This window comes from Entelurus aequoreus, linkage group LG10 (genome assembly GCF_033978785.1).
Source record: "Entelurus aequoreus isolate RoL-2023_Sb linkage group LG10, RoL_Eaeq_v1.1, whole genome shotgun sequence".
Taxonomy (NCBI): domain Eukaryota; kingdom Metazoa; phylum Chordata; class Actinopteri; order Syngnathiformes; family Syngnathidae; genus Entelurus; species Entelurus aequoreus.
In genome coordinates, this window is record NC_084740.1 from 80,773,329 (window position 1) to 80,794,687 (window position 21,359).

The 21,359-nt window shown below is 39.7% G+C and overlaps 1 protein-coding gene across 5 annotated transcripts in view; it reads right to left on the reverse strand.

The window, feature by feature from the left end:
- nalcn (sodium leak channel, non-selective) overlaps positions 1-21,359 on the reverse strand; it is a 453,873-nt gene that overhangs the window by 358,512 nt on the left and 74,002 nt on the right. For all 5 annotated transcript variants that reach the window (XM_062061820.1, XM_062061819.1, XM_062061821.1 and 2 more), the window contains one exon: positions 5,131-5,262. In XM_062061820.1, coding sequence (XP_061917804.1) covers positions 5,131-5,262 — 132 coding nt within the window. The remainder of the gene's footprint in view (positions 1-5,130; positions 5,263-21,359) is intronic.

Below are 21,359 nucleotides of genomic sequence, written 5' to 3' on the forward strand. Positions count from 1 at the left end.
AAAACGAGGTACAACAGTAAAAACGAGGTACAACAGTAAAAACAAGGTATAACAGTAAAAACAAGGTACGACAGTAAAAACGAGGTACGACAGTAAAAACAAGGTACAACTGTAAAAACGAGGTACGACAGTAAAAACAAGGTACAACAGTAAAAACGAGGTACAACAGTAAAAACGAGGTACAACAGTAAAAACGAGGTATAACTGTAAAAACCAGGTACGACAGTAAAAACGAGGTACAACAGTAAAAACGAGGTACAACAGTAAAAACGAGGTACAACAGTAAAAACGAGGTACAACAGTAAATACGAGGTACAACAGTAAAAACAAGGTCCAACAGTAAAAACGAGGTACAACAGTAAAAACAAGGTATAACAGTAAAAACCAGGTACGACAGTAAAAACGAGGTACAACAGTAAAAACGAGGTACAGCTCGGTTGGTAGAGTGGCCGTGCCAGCAACTTAAGGGTTCCAGGTTCGATCCCCGCTTCCGCCATCCTAGTCACTGCCGTTGTGTCCTTGGGCAAGACACTTTACCCACCTGCTCCCAGTGCCACCCACACTGGTTTAAATGTAACTTAGATATTGGGTTTCACTATGTAAAGCGCTTTGAGTCACTAGAGAAAAGCGCTATATAAATATAATTCACTTCACTTCACTTCACTAAAAACAAGGTACAACAGTACAAACGAGGTACAACAGTAAAAACGAGGTACAACAGTAAAAACAAGGTACAAGAGTAAAAACGAGGTTCAACAGTAAAAACGAGGTACAACTGTAAAAACAAGGTACAACAGTAAAAACGAGGTACAACAGTAAAAACGAGGTACAACAGTAAAAACGAGGTACAACAGTAAAAACAAGGTATAACAGTAAAAACCAGGTACGACAGTAAAAACGAGGTACAACAGTAAAAACAAGGTACAACAGTAAAAACCAGGTACGACAGTAAAAACGAGGTACAACAGTAAAAACGAGGTACAGCTCGGTTGGTAGAGTGGCCGTGCCAGCAACTTAAGGGTTCCAGGTTCGATCCCCGCTTCCGCCATCCTAGTCACTGCCGTTGTGTCCTTGGGCAAGACACTTTACCCACCTGCTCCCAGTGCCACCCACACTGGTTTAAATGTAACTTAGATATTGGGTTTCACTATGTAAAGCGCTTTGAGTCACTAGAGAAAAGCGCTATATAAATATAATTCACTTCACTTCACTTCACTAAAAACAAGGTACAACAGTACAAACGAGGTACAACAGTAAAAACGAGGTACAACAGTAAAAACAAGGTACAAGAGTAAAAACGAGGTTCAACAGTAAAAACGAGGTACAACTGTAAAAACAAGGTACAACAGTAAAAACGAGGTACAACAGTAAAAACGAGGTACAACAGTAAAAACGAGGTACAACAGTAAAAACAAGGTATAACAGTAAAAACCAGGTACGACAGTAAAAACGAGGTACAACAGTAAAAACAAGGTACAACAGTAAAAACAAGGTACAACAGTACAAACGAGGTACAACAGTAAAAACGAGGTACAACAGTAAAAACAAGGTACAAGAGTAAAAACGAGGTTCAACAGTAAAAACGAGGTACAACTGTAAAAACAAGGTACAACAGTAAAAACGAGGTACAACAGTAAAAACAAGGTACAACAGTAAAAACGAGGTACAACAGTAAAAACGAGGTACAACAGTAAAAACAAGGTATAACAGTAAAAACCAGGTACGACAGTAAAAACGAGGTACAACAGTAAAAACAAGGTACAACAGTAAAAACAAGGTACAACAGTAAAAACAAGGTACAACAGTAAAAATGAGGTACAACAGTAAAAACAAGGTACAACGGTAAAAACGAGGTACAACAGTAAAAACAAGGTATAACAGTAAAAACCAGGTACGACAGTAAAACGAGGTACAACAGTAAAAACAAGGTACAACAGTAAAAACATGGTACAACAGTAAAAACAAGGTACAACAGTAAAAATGAGGTACAACAGTAAAAACGAGGTAAAACAGTAAAAACAAGGTACAACAGTAAAAACAAGGTACGACAGTAAAAACGAGGTACAACAGTAAAAACAAGGTACAACAGTAAAAACAAGGTACAAATACATCAAATACATACAACATACAAACCATCATGAAGGCATAGTTTACAGTTTGTAAATGACTTCACTAAAGTACAATAAAGGACCAACCTTGTGTGTCTATTGGAGAACATTTCCATGTTAACTGGATGTCCAGCACTGCAGGACTTCTTTTATCGGAGTGCTTATATCGGCAAATTTACATGCAATTGATACATGATAACCATCAGATTGGGTAAGCCCCTAAGTAGCTGTAATGAAACCCATGCGTGTTGTTACCCTTGCCGAAATCATCAGCGGTATTAAGACTGGCTAAACAGTTTGCTGAGCTCTTTACCGCTATCACAACATTGGTTCTGCTGCTGCGGTGTTGGGAAATACCGTAACAGTATCAGACTGTTTTTTACCTGTTTATTGAATCGGGGAAAAGTTCCCCTCCACTTTGTGATATAAATGTTGCACTACATGTTATACCTTGCTGTTGTTAAAAGATAAACAAAACACCACGTCACTGACTTTACCTCGGGGAAAATAATAAAACAGATGTTTATTCATTCTGGGAGTGAACAGAGTTGTCAGAACGCTGGTTTGTAATCTATTAATAAAGTTTGACTGACCTATCTGACTGTTTTGTTGACATTCCCTTTGGCGCAGCTCCATCTAATGGATGCATAGGTGCGCCTTATAATCCGGTGCACCTTATATATGAACAAAGTTTTGAAATATGCCATTCATTGAAGGTGCGCTTTATAATCCGGTGCGCCTTATAGTGCGGAAAATACGGTACCCGTGCATCTGGATGCACTATTTATGCCTGGTTCACACCAACAGCGCTTGCCGCGCTTTAAAGCGGCGAGCAAAGCGCCGTCATTTTTGTCAATTTTTCCACGAATATCCCGATCTCCGAAGTAATGTTATGCTTTGATACGCTCTGATACGAATTAGTTGCCGCTTTGTTACCATTCCTCACGATTTGATCCCGCTTTGATAAGCTTTAAATCACACTTTGATACGTTTTATTACGCTTTATTGAACTTTATTATGCTTTGATGCGATCATGACGCTTTAAATCAGGCTCTGACACGATTATCAAGCTCTGTTGTGCATTGTTACAACAAAAATAAGAAAAAAAATGAGAAAAACTCAGTATACTGTTTTCCACACATTTTTTTATATTCATATATTTTTTCAATTTCTCTTTTTTTTCGTTATATTATGTTTTACATCTTCATTTCTTTTATTTTTGTCATCTTAATAAATATCTATCTTTCATTTATTATGCTAGTTGAAAATAACAAAAGGCAATTATCCACCCATTTTTTATATTCACATATTTTTTCAATTTCTCTTTTTTTCCGTTATAGTATGTTTTATATCTTCATTTCTTTTATTTTTGTCATCTTAATAAATATCTATCTTTCATTTATTATGCTAGTTGAAAATAACAAAAGGCAATTATCCACCCATTTTTTATATTCATATATTTTTTCAATTTCTCTTTTTTTTCCGTTATATTATGTTTTATATCTTAATTTCTATTATTTTTGTCATATTAATAAATATCTATCTTTCATTTATTATGCTAGTTGAAAATAACAAAAGGCAATTATCCACCCATTTTTTATATTCATATATTTTTTCAATTTCTCTTTTTTTCCGTTATATTATGTTTTACATCTTCATTTCTTTTATTTTTGTCATCTTAATAAATATCTATATTTCATTTATTATGCTAGTTGAAAATAACAAAAGGCAATTATCCACACATTTTTTATATTCATTTATTTTTTCAATTTCTCTTTTTTCCCCGTTATATTATGTTTTATATCTTCATTTCTTTTATTTTTGTCATCCTAATAAATATCTATCTTTCATTTATTATGCTAGTTGAAAATAACAAAAGGCAATTATCCACACATTTTTTATATTCATTTATTTTTTCAATTTCTCGTTTTTTTCCGTAATATTATGTTTTATATCTTCATTTCTTTTATTTTTGTCATCTTAATAAATATCTATCTTTCATTTATTATGCTAGTTGAAAATAAAGGGCAATTATCCACCCATTTTTTATATTCATTTATTTTTTCAATTTCTCTTTTTTTCGTTATATTATGTTTTATATCTTCATTTCTTTTATTTTTGTCATCTTAATAAATATCTATCTTTGATTTCTTATGCTAGTTGAAAATAATAAAAGGCAATTACCCACACATTTTTTATATTCATTTATTTTTTCAATTTCTCCCGTTATATTATGTTTTATATCTTCATTTCTTTTATTTTTGTCATCTTAATAAATATCTATTTTTCAATTCTTATGCTAGTTGAAAATAATAAAAGGCATTTCTTTTATAAAACGTAACATATTCTCTTTATTATTAACATTTTCATACAGAAAAATGATAGACAGTAATGTCAAACTGCAACATCAAACAGCAAACTCTAACAGAAGTACAGAAACAATGATCATCGTATAAAAAAGGCAATGATGCAAAAGAGAGTGGATTTGTAATCCTGTGTTGGTTTTACATAAAAGTTTCAATGTCACTAGTCAATATCACAGTCACTTCCTATTTGTAGTTGTAGACTGGGGTCCGCGCTTTGAACCAAGATCTGTTAACCTACGCTTTTAGTCAAGTTTTGCTGAGCTTTGTCAGGCTTTGTCACACTTTGATACGCTCTCTGCGCTTTATTCCATTCTTGACAGAGCGCAGAATTTTTTTAAACCGTTTAAAAAATTTTGGCGAACTTGCCGCATGTCCCGCTTCACTACAAGCTTTCCCACCATCCATTAGGACCCTCACGCTTTAATCACGCTTTGTTACGCTATAACGCCGCTTTAAAGCGCCGTCAAAGCGCCGTTGGTGTGAACCTAGCATTACAATCCCGCGTTAAATGTGAGTGGCACGCTGCAGAATGAAATGTCTAATAACCTCCCAATATTATATTTACTCAGAGGGAAAACTATAATCCGATAAAACATTCTATTTATATTAAATCCAGGGCACATAGATTCATGTTGGTTTTAATTTGGAAACCTCACCTCCGCCAGGTAAAACTCGTCGTAGTGCCTCCGGTAGTTCTCGCCCTTGTAATAGTTGCTAGCGGCAACGATCACGTCCACAGCCACCATGCTCAGGATGAACATGTGGAAGACGGAGGAGCGCATCAGTTGCTGTGGAGACAAAGCAGAGCTGTCATTCTCACGTCTCAATCATACATTTGTACAGCACACAAAGGAAGCAGAGGCAATATTGCTGCATGTCTGTAGAGCAAATACATGCTGTGGTGTGCTTATAGGCAACCTTACGGGGAAGCTGAGACGACCAGCAGGCACACTGCAAGGAAAGTCTAAGCAATCAGGAGCCTTTTCTCAACCCAGACAGCAAAATCAGTGTGCTATTCACACCGACGGAAACAAGAGGAGAAGGGGGCAATCACTGTGTGTTATTTCTCGTGGGACGCGCAGCGGAATTGAACGCCTACAACAACATCACAAGATGGAAACAATCAGGAGACAAATAAAAGGACAACGCTTGTTCAGACAAAAGGGAGACAGTGTGTGTGTTGATTCGGAGACAATTTAACAGATGTGATCACGGCCTTGGATGGACTGTGTGTGTGTGTGTGTGTGTGTGTGTGTGTGTGTGTGTGTGTGTGTGTGTGTGTGTGTGTGTGTGTGTGTGTGTGTGTGTGTGTGTGTGTGTGGTAAGAGGGAACAGCTTGAGAGTGGGTGGACTGGCTCGTCCCCTAAAAAAAAAAAAAAGACTTACATGTGATATTGGCAACCGGAAGGATTAAAACAAGTGGAGGATGAGAGGGGGACTTTGAGAAAGACAACATTACTGGGAACACAGAATCACCCCAGGAATCGGAAAACTGCCACTAATCCACCTGAACAAACACCCTCAAACACCCTCACACACACAGCAGGGTTTCCGTACATGTAATTAGGCAAAATAAAAGCAGACACACCTTAAAAATTAGGTGGTTTTTTTAGAGATGTCCAATAATGGCTTTTTTGCCGATATCCGATATTGTCCAACTCTTAATTACCGATTCCAATATCAACCGATACCGATATATACAGTCGTGGAGTTAACACATTATTATGCCTAATTTTGTTGTGATGCCCCGCTGGATGCATTAAAGCAGGGGTCACCAACCTTTTTGAAAGCAAGAGCTACTTCTTGGGTACTGATTAATGCGAAGGGCTACCAGTTTGATACGCACTTCAATAAATTGCCAGAAATAGCCAATTTGCTCAATTTACCTTTAACTCTATGTTATTATTAATAATGAATGATATTTACACTTAATTGAACGGTTTAAAAGAAGAGAAAACACGAAAAAAAAATGACTATTACATTTTGAAACATAGTTTATCTTCAATTTCGACTCTTTAAAATTCAAAATTCAACCGAAAAAAAGAAGAGAAAAACTTAAAAAAATAATTTATGGAACATCATTAGTAATTTTTCCTGATTAAGATTAATTTTAGAATTTTGATGACATGTTTTAAATAGGTTAAAATCCAATCTGCACTTTGTTAGAATATATAACAAATTGGACCAAGCTATATTTCTAACAAAGAGAAATCACTATTTCTTCTAGATTTTCCAGAACAAAAATTTTAAAAGAAATTCAAAAGACTTTGAAATAAGATTTAAATTTGATTCTACAGATTTTCTAGATTTGCCAGAATAATTTTTTTGAATTTTAATCATAATAACTTTGAAGAAATATTTCACAAATATTCTTCGTGGAAAAAGCAGAAGCTAAAATGAAGAATTAAATTAAAATGTATTTATTATTCTTTACAATAAAAAAAATATATTTACTTGAACATTGATTTAAATTGTCAGGAAAGAAGAGGAAAAGAAAAATGGGATGCATGGTCAAGTCGCCATCACTCCAAATTACTTTGTTCCAGAAGTTTTGAGGCTTGTCTCTGTGCTGTTTGGCGTAATGTAAGCGGGATACTTTGTAACATTTGCGCAGAAATGGCTTTCTTCTGGCGACTCGACCAGGCAGCCCATTTTTCTTCAAGTGCCTCCTTATTGTTTATCTTGAAACAGCCACACCACCATTTTTCAGAGAGTCCTGTATTTCAGCTGAAGTTATTTGTGGATTTTTCTTTGCATCTCCAACAATTTTCCTGGCAGTTGTGGCTGAAATCTTTGCTGGTCTACCTGAATCCCTCATTTTCCACTTCTTAATCAGCGTTTGAACGCTGCTGGTTGGCATTCTCAATTCCTTGGATATCTTTTTATACCCCTTTCCTGTTTTATGCAGTTCAATGACCTTTTCTCGCAGATCCTTTGACAATTATTTTGCCTTCCCCATGACTCAGAATCCAGAGACGTGTGCAGCACTGGATGAAAGATGCAATGGTCTGTCAGAAGCCCAGAAACTCACTGACCTTTTATACACACACATTCATTACAAACAAACATGTCACAGGTGAGGATTGGAACCTTGATTAGCCATTCAAACCTGTTTGTGTCAACTTTTGTGCATGTTATCAGATCAAAGTCACTGGGGTATGTCAACTTTTGATCAGGGTCATTCGGGTACTTTCTTGGGTCATTTTGATTTAAAAAGAGTAAACACAGTTGTTTGCCAATAAATAGCTTCACACAGCCATTAAGCATGAGTGGAAGGAAGGTTTTTGTGTTATCATTCATATTTTTGAAGAATGGCCAAGAAATCATAAATTCTCCCAGGGTATGTAAACTTATGAGCACGACCGTATCTGTTTGTAGACTCACTGTGGAAGCGTTACAAACTGAAACAAAGATGGAGGAGAGAAGACATAGTCAAAGTAGAGCCATGAAAATAAGACCGCCCACAAAACATTCTGAAGAGACGGATAGAAAGCTGCTTGGAAACGGTCTGTAAAATAAAATCTATCGTCACAAAATCCACGGAAGTGGTTGGACCCCGTCGGACCCGATACAAAAACCTCTTGCTTTCTTCGACAAAATTCCACAGTATTCTGGACATCTGTGTTGGTGAATCTTTTGTAATTTGTTTAATGAACAATGGAGGCTGCAAAGAAGAACTTTGTAGGTGGGATGGATTAGCGGCTAAGTACAATACTTACAGCAACACAACAAGGACTACTTACTACGCCTAGCCGATGCTTGCCGCCAAACCCATGGATGAAGTCCTTCGTCGCGCCGTCGATCGCTGGAACGCAGGTGAGCACGGCTGTTGATGAGCAGATGAGGGCTGGCTGGCTTAGGTGGAGCGCTAATGTTTTATCATAGTTCTGTGAGGTCCGGTTGCTAAGTTGCTAAATTAGCCTTAGCGTCGTTAGCAACAGCATTTTTAAGCCTTACCAGGCTGATAATTTTTAACCGTGTAGTTACATGTCCATGGTTTAATAGTATTGTTGATCTTCTGTCTATCCTTCCAGTCAGGGGTTTATTTCTTTTGTTTCTATCTTCATTTGAGAACGATGCTATCACGTTAGCTCAGTAGCTAAGTGTGTCACCGATGTATTGTCTTGGAGATAAAAGTCACTTTAAATGTCCATTTCACGTGCGCGACTCTCATTTTCAAGAGGATATAGTAACCCAGGTGGTTTAAAATACAAATCCGTGATCCACAATAGAAAAAGGAGAGTGTGGAATCCAATGAGCCAGCTTGTACCTAAGTTACGGTCAGAGCGAAAAAAGATACGTCCATCACTGCCTCTCAAGTCCTACGAATCTCATCCTCGCTCAAATTAATGGGGTAATCGTCGCTTTGTCGCTCTGAATCTCTCTCGCTCCATTGTAAACAACGGGGAATTGTGAGGAATACTAGCTCCTGTGACGTCACGCTACTTCCGCTACAGGCAAGGCTTTTTTTTTTATCAGCGAGCAAAAGTTGCAAACTTTATCGTCGATTTTCTCTACTAAATCCTTTCAGCAAAAATATGGCAATATCGCGAAATGATCAAGTATGACACATAGAATGGATCTGCTATTCCCGTTTAAATTTTTTAAAAAATCATTTCAGTAGGCCTTTAAGTACACCACAAGGAAGTGTTTTAATGAAGTAAAAAAAATCATAATGAAACCCCTTTAAATCAGAAATATTGTCCTATATTAGTAGCATCTTAATGACATCTTGATGCCCCAACTATTTTGTTCTCCAAAGAAGCACAACTTGACACCAATTAGATTACATCAGTCATGTTTCAGCCGCACAATCTTGTCTTTTAATGGCCATAAACCCTGCTAAATGTAGTCTACCGTGCGCTCTTTGTTGGCCCAGAGTGGTGGGGTGACTGGCTTTTAAGTGCCTTTTTTTTGTTGCTGTAATACACATATACACAGTAGTTAGGGTGACTGAGATTAGACATGACAAAGCAGTTTGACATTTCCAGGAACCAGACTCTCTACCCCAGTGAGTCTTTTGGCTCAAATAAGATGTGTGTGTGTGTGTGTGTGTGTGTGTGTGTGTGTGTGTGTGTGTGTGTGTGTGTGTGTGTGTGTGTGTGTTCTGGCAATGCTTACTTAATGGGGACATCGCTCTGTTTACACCAGACCTGGGCAAATTAAGGCCCGGGGGTCACATGAGGCCTGTTGAGCTTTTCAATCTGGCCCGCCGGACATTCCCAAATAATTTTTTTAGATGTCTAAGATGGAAACTGTAGCTGCCATTATGATGTGCAGTGATGACCGTAAGTCTTCAACTATACAAAGTATTTCTATGGTTGGAATCTGCACTTTGGGATGACATACCAGTTACTATGGTAATCTAATTAGTTACTATTAGGGATGTCCGATAATGGCTTTTTGCCGATATCCGATATTCCGATATTGTCCACCTCTTTTAATTACCGATACCGATATCAACCGATATATGCAGTCGTGGAATTAACACATTATTATGCCTAATTTGGACAACCAGGTATGGTGAAGATAAGGTACTTTTTAAAAAAATTGTAAAATAAGATCAATAAATTAAAAACATTTTCTTGAATAAAAAAGAAAGTAAAACAATATAAAAACAGTTACATAGAAACTAGTAATGAATGAAAATGAGTAAAATTAAGTGTTAAAGGTTAGTATTATTAGTGGAGCAGCAGCACGCACAATCATGTGTGCTTACGGACTGTATCCCTTGCAGACTGTATTGATATATATTGATATATAATGTAGGAAGCAGAATATTAATAACAGAAAGAAACAACCCTTTTGTGTGAATGAGTGTAAATGGGGGAGGGAGGTTTTTTGGCTTGGTGCACTAATTGTAAGTGTATCTTGTGTTTTTTATGTTGATTTAATGAAAAAAACAAACAAACAAAAAAAAAACGATACCGATAATAAAAAAAAACGATACCGATAATTTCCGATATTACATTTTAACGCATATATCGGCCGATAATATCGGCAGGCCGATATTATCGGACATCTCTAGTTACTATGGTCATTTAATTAGTTACTATGGTCATTTAATTAGTTACTATGGTAATCTACGTCACAACAGCTCAGATGAGGCACCAAGCAGTGTGGGCGGGAAGCGTTTCTACAGACGCGGAAGGAGATTTTCACAACAAAGTTTAAAGGCCTACTGAAATGAATTTTTTTTATTTAAACGGGGATAGCAGATCCATTCTATGTGTCATACTTGATCATTTCGCGATATTGCCATATTTTTGCTGGAAGGATTTAGTATAGAACGACGACGATAAAGTTCGCAACTTTTGGTCTCTGATAAAAAAAAAGCCTTGCTCCTACCGGAAGTAGCGTGACGTAGTCGGTTGTTCGCTTCCTCATATTTTCCTATTGTTTTCAACGCAGCTAGAGCGATTCGGACCGAGAAAGCGACGATTACCCCGTTAATTTGAGCGAGGATGAAAGATTTGTGGATGAGGAACGTTAGAGTGACGGACTAGAATGCAGTGCAAACATATCTTTTTTCGCTCTGACCGTAACTTAGGTACAAGCTGGCTCATTGGATTCCACACTCTCTCCTTTTTCTATTGTGGATCACGGATTTGTATTTTAAACCACCTCGGATACTATATCCTCTTGAAAATGAGAGTCGAGAACGCGAAATGGACATTCTCAGTGACTTTTATCTCCACGACAATACATCGGCGAAGCTCTTTAGCTACTGAGCTAACGTGACAGCATCTGGCTCAAATGCAGATAGAAACAAAATAAATAAATCCCTGACTGGAAGGATAGACAGAAGATCAACAATACTATTAAACCATGGACATGTAACTACACGGTTAAAAATTCTCAGCCTGGCAAAGCTTAACAATGCTGTTGCTAACGACGCTGAAGCTAACTTAGCAACCGGACCTCACAGAGCTATGATAAAACATTAGCGCTCCACCTACACCAGCCAGCCCTCATCTGCTCATCAACACCCGTCCTCACCTGCGTTCCAGCGATCGACGGCGCGACAAAGGACTTCACCCGATCACAGATGCGGTTGGCGGCTAGCGTTGGCTAACGCGTCTGCTATCCAAGTAAGTCCTCCTTGTTGTGTTGCTACAGCCAGCCGCTAATACACCGATCCCACCTACAACTTTCTTCTTAGCAGTCTCCATTGTTCATTAAACAAATTGCAAAAGATTCACTAACACAGATGTCCAGAATACTGTGGAATTATGAAATGAAAACAGAGCTTTTTTGTATTGTATTCAATGGGTCCGAATACTTCCGTATCAACCGTTAACGTCATGCTCATACGTCATCATACATAGACGTTTTCAACCGGAAGTTTAGCGGGAAATTTAAAATGTCACTTTATAAGTTAACCCGGCCGTATTGGCATGTGTTGCAATGTTAAGATTTCATCATTGATATATAAACTATCAGACTGCGTGGTCGCTAGTAGTGGCTTTCAGTAGGCCTTTAAAGCTTAGTGATACATCAGATATATCAGATTGTAGGTGGGTTTATTTTGTACCGTTCACGTTCATATTTCACTGTTTGTTGCATTTTTGTTGCGTTTCACTTGACTGTAAAATATGTCGATCAAAAGGGGGTGTGACGTTCATATTTGGTCAATATTCAGTGTTTTATCGTTCATAGAAAAATGTAAAATTCCATTACGTTTTTTAAGGCGGTCTGTCATAACGTTTTTAGCATTCAATCAGACATTATTGTGAGGTTTTGTATTAGTATTCCTAAAAATAGATATACTGGCCCCCAGACATTTTTTTCTCTAAATGTGGCCCCCCGAGTGAAAATAATTGCCCAGGCCTGGTTTACACAGTCACCTTTAGGGGACCTCTGACGGTATGGGGACAAAAAAACAGGTCCCCTAAAGGGAAACCTTTTTAAATGATGTTAATCATTTAAAAAGGTTTAACCATTAATAGTACTGTGATTCTGTATGGTATCCATCCTTAGTTAAAACTAATATATTTGTCCAAAAACAAAATCTGGTTTAGCGTTCCTTAGGATGACATTTTCATACAGCATGATTATAAAACATGATTACCTTAAAGCAGCGTTTCTTAAAGTGTGGGGCGTGCCCCACTGGTGGGGAATAGAGACATGACAGGTGGGGCGCGAGGAACGGGAGGAAATTTCACTTTAAATTTTTTATTTTTTTATTATATTCTTAGATTTTTTTTTTTTTACTATGCTTTCATTTTCTATACACACTGTAAATCACTTTGTGATTCTGTCTGTGGAATCCGCTATATAAATAAATGTGAATCACTTATTTTTCCTGTAGGCTTTAAATTCCTAGGTAGGAGCGAAAGTTTGACAGACATAGCAACAGTAACTAATGGGGGCGGGGCTAAGCGGAACAAACTTTCGCGCGGATGGGTTGTTATCTGTGTGAGATAGGCTTTTCAGCTGTTGCTTCACTCAAAATGAAGTACAGGTCTCAGCTGAACATTGAGCATGACTTAAGAGTGGCAGTGTCAAGCCTGCAACCCCGATTTGAAATGCTGTGCAGTGCAAAACAGGCTCATTGCAGCCACTAATGCTGGAGTACTGTAAAACCCCTTTTCCCCAGCACTGTCTTGCCAAATGCATAGCTCCTCCTTTTTTTTTGTTGCAAAGATTGCAAAGTGGCACTTTTATTCGATTTTTTATTGAACTTGATGCAAGTTATTTGATTTATTGTTGAACTTGATGTAAGTTGTAACACTTTTGTTGATTTATTATTGAACTTGATGCAAGTTATAACACTTTTGTTTTATTTATTATTGAACAGACAGACAGATTGTATGCTGGAGAGCCGACTACCAGCGCCGGAGTTTTTACTCATTAAACTGCGTGTGACTGTAGAAGAGTTGGCTCCGCCGTCCACGGAACGGCAGAATTTGGGCAGCTGCCGGACAACATCACAGTTTTAGAAGGAGAGAACGTCACTCTGAGGTGTCACATCGACGAGGAGGTGACCCACAAGGCGTGGCTGAACCGCTCCAACATCCTGTTCACGGGCAAGGACAAGTGGTCGCTGGACAAGCGCGTGACGCTGGTGAACAACAACAGCAGCGACTTCTCCATCCACATCCACCAGGTGCAAGTGAGCGACGAGGGGCCCTACACCTGCACCTTCCAGGCCAGCAACAAGCTCCGCATCGCCCACGTCTACCTCATTGTGCAAGTGCCGGCCAGGATCATCAACATCTCCACGGACGTGTCGGTAAACGAGGGCGAGAACGTCAACCTCTTCTGCCTGGCGGTGGGTCGGCCCGAGCCCACCATCACCTGGAAAGACCAGAAATTGTCCGAGTGGTAATCAACATGGGAACCAAGAAGAACAAGGAGGACATCGACGAAATTAGAAAGTCGCTTGACTTTCTGACGGAGGAGATGTCTGTTGTGAGTAAACAGCAGAAAACGATCATGGAGCTGGTTGCGGAAGTGAAGACGCTGCGGATCCAGAACGCCGAGAAGGACAAACGACTCGACTTTTTGGAGAGCAGGGTACAAGCTTTGGAGCAATACAGCAGGATAAATGATGTGATTGTATCGGGTCTCCACATAAAACCCCGGTCATACGCGCGGGCGGTGACCGCCGGTAACAACGCGGGGGCGAGCGGTGTCGCCGACGGTGAGCTGGATATCTCAACGGAGCAACAAGTGGCTACCTTTCTACAGTCCAAAGGAATCACACTGGACTGTAACACCATCGAGGCTTGCCATACCCTGCCCAGGAGAAACAACGACAGCAATGACAAACCAGCTGTCATCATAAGGTTTGCAAACCGAAAGCACAAGACCGCACTACTGAGCCAGGGGAGAAAGTTAAAGGGCTCAAACATCTTTCTAAACGAGCACTTAACGAAGCACAACGCAGACATTGCAAAAAAGGCACACCACCTCAGGAAGCAGGGGAAAATACAGAATACTTGGACCACAAGTTGCAAGATTTTTGTGAAGTTGAACGGAATGAATGCAAAAGTGGTACTCATCAGAAGCATGGAGGAGTTAGACAAGTACCAGTAGGGAAGAGCCAAAGGGACTGGCATTCTGGTCTAACTGAACTAAGGTAACAACACACCATGTCACACAACAATATGACTTTCGCTACAATGGGTGACGACAGTCATCTAAATCAGCGGATAATGGACTATGAACAATTTACTGCATTTAACACATTGGATCACTATGAGCACAACACACTGGACTTGGAACTGGACATTGACCCAGATATAAATTTCTTTTCCAACATTAATAACTCTTGTAAATACTACACTACTGAACAGTATAATCACAACATCAAAGCAGATGGGAAGTTATCTATTATTCACATTAATGGTAGAAGTCTATATACAAACTTTAAATCCATTAAGAACTATTTGTACTCATTCTCACAACCATTCAATATCATAGCAATATCTGAAACTTGGTTCAACAAGGAAAGGGGAATGGACTTTGAGATGGATGGCTATGAACTTACTTATAAAAACAGAATTAACAAGGGTGGAGGAGGAGTAGCAATTTATGTGGATACAAATTTCAATTTCAAGATTGTAGAAGCTATGTCACAGGTGGTTGATAACCTTCTCGAATGCATTACAATTGAGATTTGCATGGAAAACAAAAAAAATATGCTAATCAGTTGTGTATACAGGGCGCCCGATTCAAGTATTGATACTTTTAAGGACTGGATGGGAGGCATGTTCTCAGGAATAGGTAATAAAAATATATTTATATGTGGAGATACTAACATAGATATATTGAAACATAGCAATCATAAAAGCACAGAGGATTTTATAAATACAATACACAGTATGTGCCTACTTCCTTCAATCACTAGACCCAGTAGAATTACATCTCACAGTGCCACTCTCATAGACAACATATTTACCAATGTAATTGATAACAAAATAAGTGGGTTATTAGTCTGCGATATTACCGACCACCTGCCGGTATTTACGGTAATTGATTATGTTTATAAGAATAGGACAGGTAAACAAAAAATATTTAGGCGAATAAAGACAGACAAATCAATTAATATGTTAATACAGGATCTAGTATCACTGAACTGGGATATGATTTATAATGAAAAAGATGTGGACAGTGCTTATAATATATTTTTGGAAATATTTAAGTCAAAGTATGATAAACATTGTCCAATCAAAGAATACAACAAAACAAGAGCATTTGATAACTGTCCATGGTTAACGAAAGGTTTGCAAAATGCTTGTAAAAAGAAAAATGCATTATACAGGAATTTTATTAGACAGAGAACCAAAGAAGCTGAGGATAAATATAAAAAATATAAAAATAAGTTAATCAGTATTATAAGGATAAGTAAAAAAGAATACTACAAGGATAAACTAGAGCGTAATAAAGATAATATAAAAGGGATATGGAACATATTAAACAGTATAATAAGAGATGGTGTCAAACAAAACAGCTTACCTAAATATTTCAAAGAAGATGATATTGAAAATTACAATATGGAGGAGGTGGCAGATCGCTTCAATCACTTTTTTGTTAAAGTAGGCCCTGATCTAGAGAGTAAAATTATGGATCGAGGGGTGGAAGGAGAGCATATGGGGGATCTGGTGAAGAGAAATCTTAAGTGCTAATTACAGGGGTATCACACTACTCAGCCTCCCTGGGAAAGTTTACGCCAAGGTACTGGAAAGGAGGGTCCGGCCGATAGTCGAACCTCAGATTCAAGAGGAGCAATGTGGATTCCGTCCTGGTCGTGGAACAACTGACCAACTCTTTACGCTTGCGGGAATCCTGGAGAGGGCCTGGGAGTATGCCTATCCAGTCTACATGTGTTTTGTGGATTTGGAGAAGGCGTATGACCGCGTCCCTCGGGAGATCTTGTGGGAGGTGCTGAGGGAGTACGGAGTGAGGGGAACCCTGTTGAGGGCCATCCAATCTCTGTACAACCAAAGCGAGAGTTGTGTCCGGGTGCTTGGATGTAAGTCGGATCCGTTTCCAGTGGGGGTTGGTCTCCGCCAGGGCTGCGCTCTGTCACCTATCCTGTTTGTGATTTTCATGGACAGGATTTCTAGGCGGAGTCGTGGCCATGGCGGAGAGGGTATACGTCTCGGGGGGCTAAAGGTTGCGTCACTGCTGTTTGCAGATGATGTGGTCCTGATGGCACCTTCGGTTCGTGAGCTTCAGCTCTCACTGGATCGGTTCGCAGCCGAGTGTTCAGCGGCTGGAATGAGGATCAGCATCTCCAAATCTGAGGCCATGGTTCTCAGCAGGAAACCGATGGTTTGTACAGTCCGGGTAGGGGACAGGACTCTGTCCCAGGTGGAGGAGTTTAAGTATCTCGGGGTCTTGTTCACGAGTGAGGGAAAGATGGAGAAGGAAATCAGCCGGAGAATCGGAGCAGCTGGGGCAGTATTGCAGTCTCTCTGCCGCACTGTTGTGACGAAACGGGAGCTGAGCCAGAAGGCAAAGCTCTCGGTCTACCGAGCTATCTACATTCCTACTCTCACCTATGGTCATGAAGTGTGGGTAATGACCGAAAGAATAAGATCGCGGATACAAGCGGCCGAAATGAGTTTCCTCAGAAGGGTGGCTGGCATCTCCCTTAGAGATAGGGTGAGAAGTGCAGTCACCCGAGAGAGACTCGGAGTAGAGCCGCTGCTCCTTCGCTTGGAAAGGAGCCAGCTTAGGTGGTTCGGGCATCTCGTGCGGATGCCTCACGAGCGTCTCCCTAGGGAGGTCCTCGTTGCACGTCCCACTGGGAGGAGGCCCCGCGGCAGGCCAAGGACCAGATGGGGGGATTACATCTCCTCTCTGGCCTGGGAACGCTTCGGGATTCCCCAGGAGGAAGTCGCAAATGTTGCTCTGGAGAGGGAAGTCTGGGGGTCTTTGCTGGAGCTGCTGTCCCCGCGACCCGATTCCGGATAAGCGGTTGAAGATGGATGGATGGATGGATGCCTTAAAGCATGATTCACATTCAGAATGTTCCATCCTTCTATATATGGTAGTTGGAGTTGCAGACAACTTCAGTACTGCTAAATAGAAGATGCAGGATTTGCTTTAACATTGAAGTGGTGAAACTTCCTATAAGAGGACAGCTGTAGTGTTGTATTCTGACCATCATGTCATATTTACTTTGAACGTTTTAATTTTTTTAAATGGTCCTCAGTAGTCACGTACACATTTGTGTGAATTATGCAAAATGATTTAAATTTAGTCCCCATGAACCATATTAAAGGCCTACTGAAAGCCACTACTAGCGACCACGCAGTCTGGTAGTTTGCCAATACGGCCGGGTTAACTTATAAAGTGACATTTTAAATCTCCCGGGAAATATCCGGCTGAAACGTCGCGGTATGATGACGTATGCGCGTGACGTAGTCAGTTAAACGGAATTTATGGTACCCCGTAGAATCCTATACAAAAAGCTCTGTTTTCATTTCATAATTCCACAGTATTCTGGACATCTTTTGCATTTTGTTTAATGAACAATGAAGGCTGCAAAGAAGACAGTTGTAGGTGGGATCGGTGTATTAGCAGCGGACTACAGCAACACAACCAGGAGGACTTTGTTGGAGAGCAGACGCGCTAGCCGGCGACCTCACCTTGACTTCCTATGTCTACGGGCCGCCAAACGCATCGGGTGAAGTCCTTCGTGCTTCCGTCGATCTCTGGAACGCAGGTGAGCACGGGTGTTGATGAGCAGATGAAGGCTGGCTGGCGTAGGTGGAGAACTAATGTTTTTAGCATTGCTCTGTGAGGTCCGGTTGCTAAGTAGGCTTCAATGGCGTCGTTAGCACAGCATTGTTAACCTTCGCCAGCCTGGAAAGCATTAACCGTGTAGTTACATGTCCACGGTTTAATAGTATTGTTGATTTTCTATCTATCCTTCCAGTCAGGGGTTTTTTTTTTTTGTTTCTATATGCAGTTAAAGCACGATGCTATCACGTTAGCTCGTAGCTAAGGCGTTTCGCTGATGTATTGTCATGGAGATAAAAGGCACTGAATGTCCATTTCGCGTTCTCGACTGTCATTTTCAAGAGGATATAGTATCCCAGGTGGTTTAAAATACAAATCCGTCATCCACAATAGAAAAAGGAGAGAGTGTGGAATCCAATGAGCCAGCTTGTACCTAAGTTACGGTCAGAGCGAAAAAAAATATGTATTTCACTGCATTCTAGTCCGTCACTCTAACGTTCCTCGTCCACAAATCTTTCATCCTCGCTCAAATTAATGGGGTAATTGTCCGAATAGCTCTAGCTGCGTTGAAAACAATAGGAAAATATGAGGGCGTAAACAACTGACAACGTCACGCTACTCCCGGTAGGGGCAAGGTTTTTTTTTTATCAGAGACCAAAAGTTGCAAACTTTATCGACGTTGTTCTATACTAAATCCTTTCAGCAAAAATATGGCAATATCGCAAAATGATCAAGTATGACACATAGAATGGATCTGCTATTCCCGTTTAAATAAAAAAAAATCATTTCAGTAGGCCTTTAACTCTTTTTCCCCAGGGTCCCCAGTAAGAATGATCAGCACATTACTTCATCAATCCAGAGATTTAAAGACTTGTATGAGCTAACTGGGCAGTGGCCATTTTACCAAAACATGTTTATGTCTCCACAACCTTTGGAAAGTGTGGTTCCTACAAGTCATGATCAAAAACTTGGTCCCCATTCCAAATGATAACCAGAATGTGTGTGTGGGTGTGTGTGTGTGTGTGTGTGTGTGTGTGTGTGTGTGTGTGTGTGTGTGTGTGTGTGTGTGTGTGTGTGTGTGTGTGTGTGTGTGTGTGTGTGTGTGTGTGTGTGTGTGTGTGTGTGTGTGTGTGTGTGTGTGTGTGTGCAGAGTGAAGATAGAGGCGGACTGACAGAGAACAGAAATGGCCTGCTTGGGTGCATGAAACAAATGATTCTCTCCAAGTCCTGACTTTGACCATATTCTATGTCAGCTTTGAGGATGACTACCCTAGACAAGCGTGTGCAATCGCACAACTTTTATGCAAGAAGTGTAGGGTCTGCAAATCCAACCTCAAAAGACAACCTCTCCATCTTGGCTGGACGTAGCTCCATGCCTTTTTTTGTCCATATATTCATTTATTTGTGGTGGCCTGCCACGGATAAATGTGCTGCTTCAACAGACTGTAGTAAACAGAAAAATGGAGGCAGAAGACGTCTTTTAGTCAGCAATGCAGGGTGCCGGTTTATTACCTAGCATCCCCAACAAGGAGGGACCTACCCCTCTCGCTAGTGTGCCAATCATGAGGCTGGGTCAGGTTCCTTAGGATTGGATGGAGTCATAAAAGCTGCCCAATCATGTCCTTACTTTATGCATTTTAATGTTTTTACTGCGTGATTTTGACGACAAACATGAACCGGGAAGGCGTTACACTAACTTTAGTACAAACCCCGTTTCCATATGAGTTGGGAAATGGTGTTAGATGTAAATATAAACGGAAGACAATGATTTGCAAATCCTTTTCAACCCATATTCAATTGAATATGCTACAAAGACAACATATTTGATGTTCAAACCGATAAACTTTTTTTTTTTCTGCAAATAATCATTAACTTTAGAATTTGATGCCAGCAACACGTGACAAAGAAGTTGGGAAAGGTGGCAATAAATACGGATAAAGTTGAGGAATGCTCATCAAACACTTATTTGGAACATCCCACAGGTGTGCAGGCAAATTGGGAACAGGTGGGTGCCATGATTGGGTATAAAAGTAGCTTCCATGAAATGCTCAGTCATTCACAAACAAGGATGGGGCGAGGGTCACCACTTTGTCAACAAATGCCTGAGCAAATTGTTGAACAGTTTAAGAACAACCTTTCTCAAGCAGCTATTGCAAGGAATTTAGGGATTTCACCATCTACGCTCCGTAATATCATCAAAGGGTTCAGAGAATCTGGAGAAATCACTGCACGTAAGCAGCTAAGCCCGTGACCTTCCATCCCTCAGGCTGTACTGCATCAACAAGCCACATCAGTGTGTAAAGGATATCACCACATGGGCTCAGGAACACTTCAGAAACCCACTGTCAGTAACTACAGTTGGTCGCTACATCTGTAAGTGCAAGTTAAAACTCTCCTATGCAAGGCGAAAACCATTTATCAACAACACCCAGAAAAGCTGTTGGCTTCGCTGGGCCTGAGCTCATCTAAGATGGACTGATACAAAGTGGAAAAGTGTTCTGTGGTCTGACGAGTCCACATTTCAAATTGTTTTTGGAAACTGTGGACGTCGTGTCCTCCGGACCAAAGAGGAAAGGAACGATCCGGATTGTTCTAGGCGCAAAGTTGAAAAGCTGATATGGGGGTGTATGGTGATCAATGAAGCAGAGTTGTCAGCAACTGTCCAGCAGCTAAGAATTATGATGGCTAAAACTGGGTAAGAGCTACTTAACCAACAGGAAGCAATACGTGAAGCTGGGCGTCTACAGAGCTGAAAATATCTTGTGGCGTACCTCAGGGATCAATACTTGGACCAAAATTGTTCAATCTTTATATAAACGATATTTGTAAAGTTACTTAAATTTAGTATTATTTGCAGATGATACAACTGCGTTTTGTTCAGGAGAGAACACACAAAAACTAATACAAATAATAAAATAAATAAACAAATTTATAAAAGGTTTTGACAAAAACAGACTCTTTGAATCGCAGTAAAACTAAAATAATCATATTTGGTAACAGTAGAAGAGAAAGTCAAACACAAATACAAATAGACGGATTAGATATTGAAAGGGTAAAAGAAAACACATTTTTGGGTGTTAGATGATAAAATGAACTGGAAACCTCATGTAAAAAAAAAAAATACAACATAAAGTAGCAAGAAACACGTCGAAAATGAATAAAGCAAAAAATGTTCTGGACCAAAAAT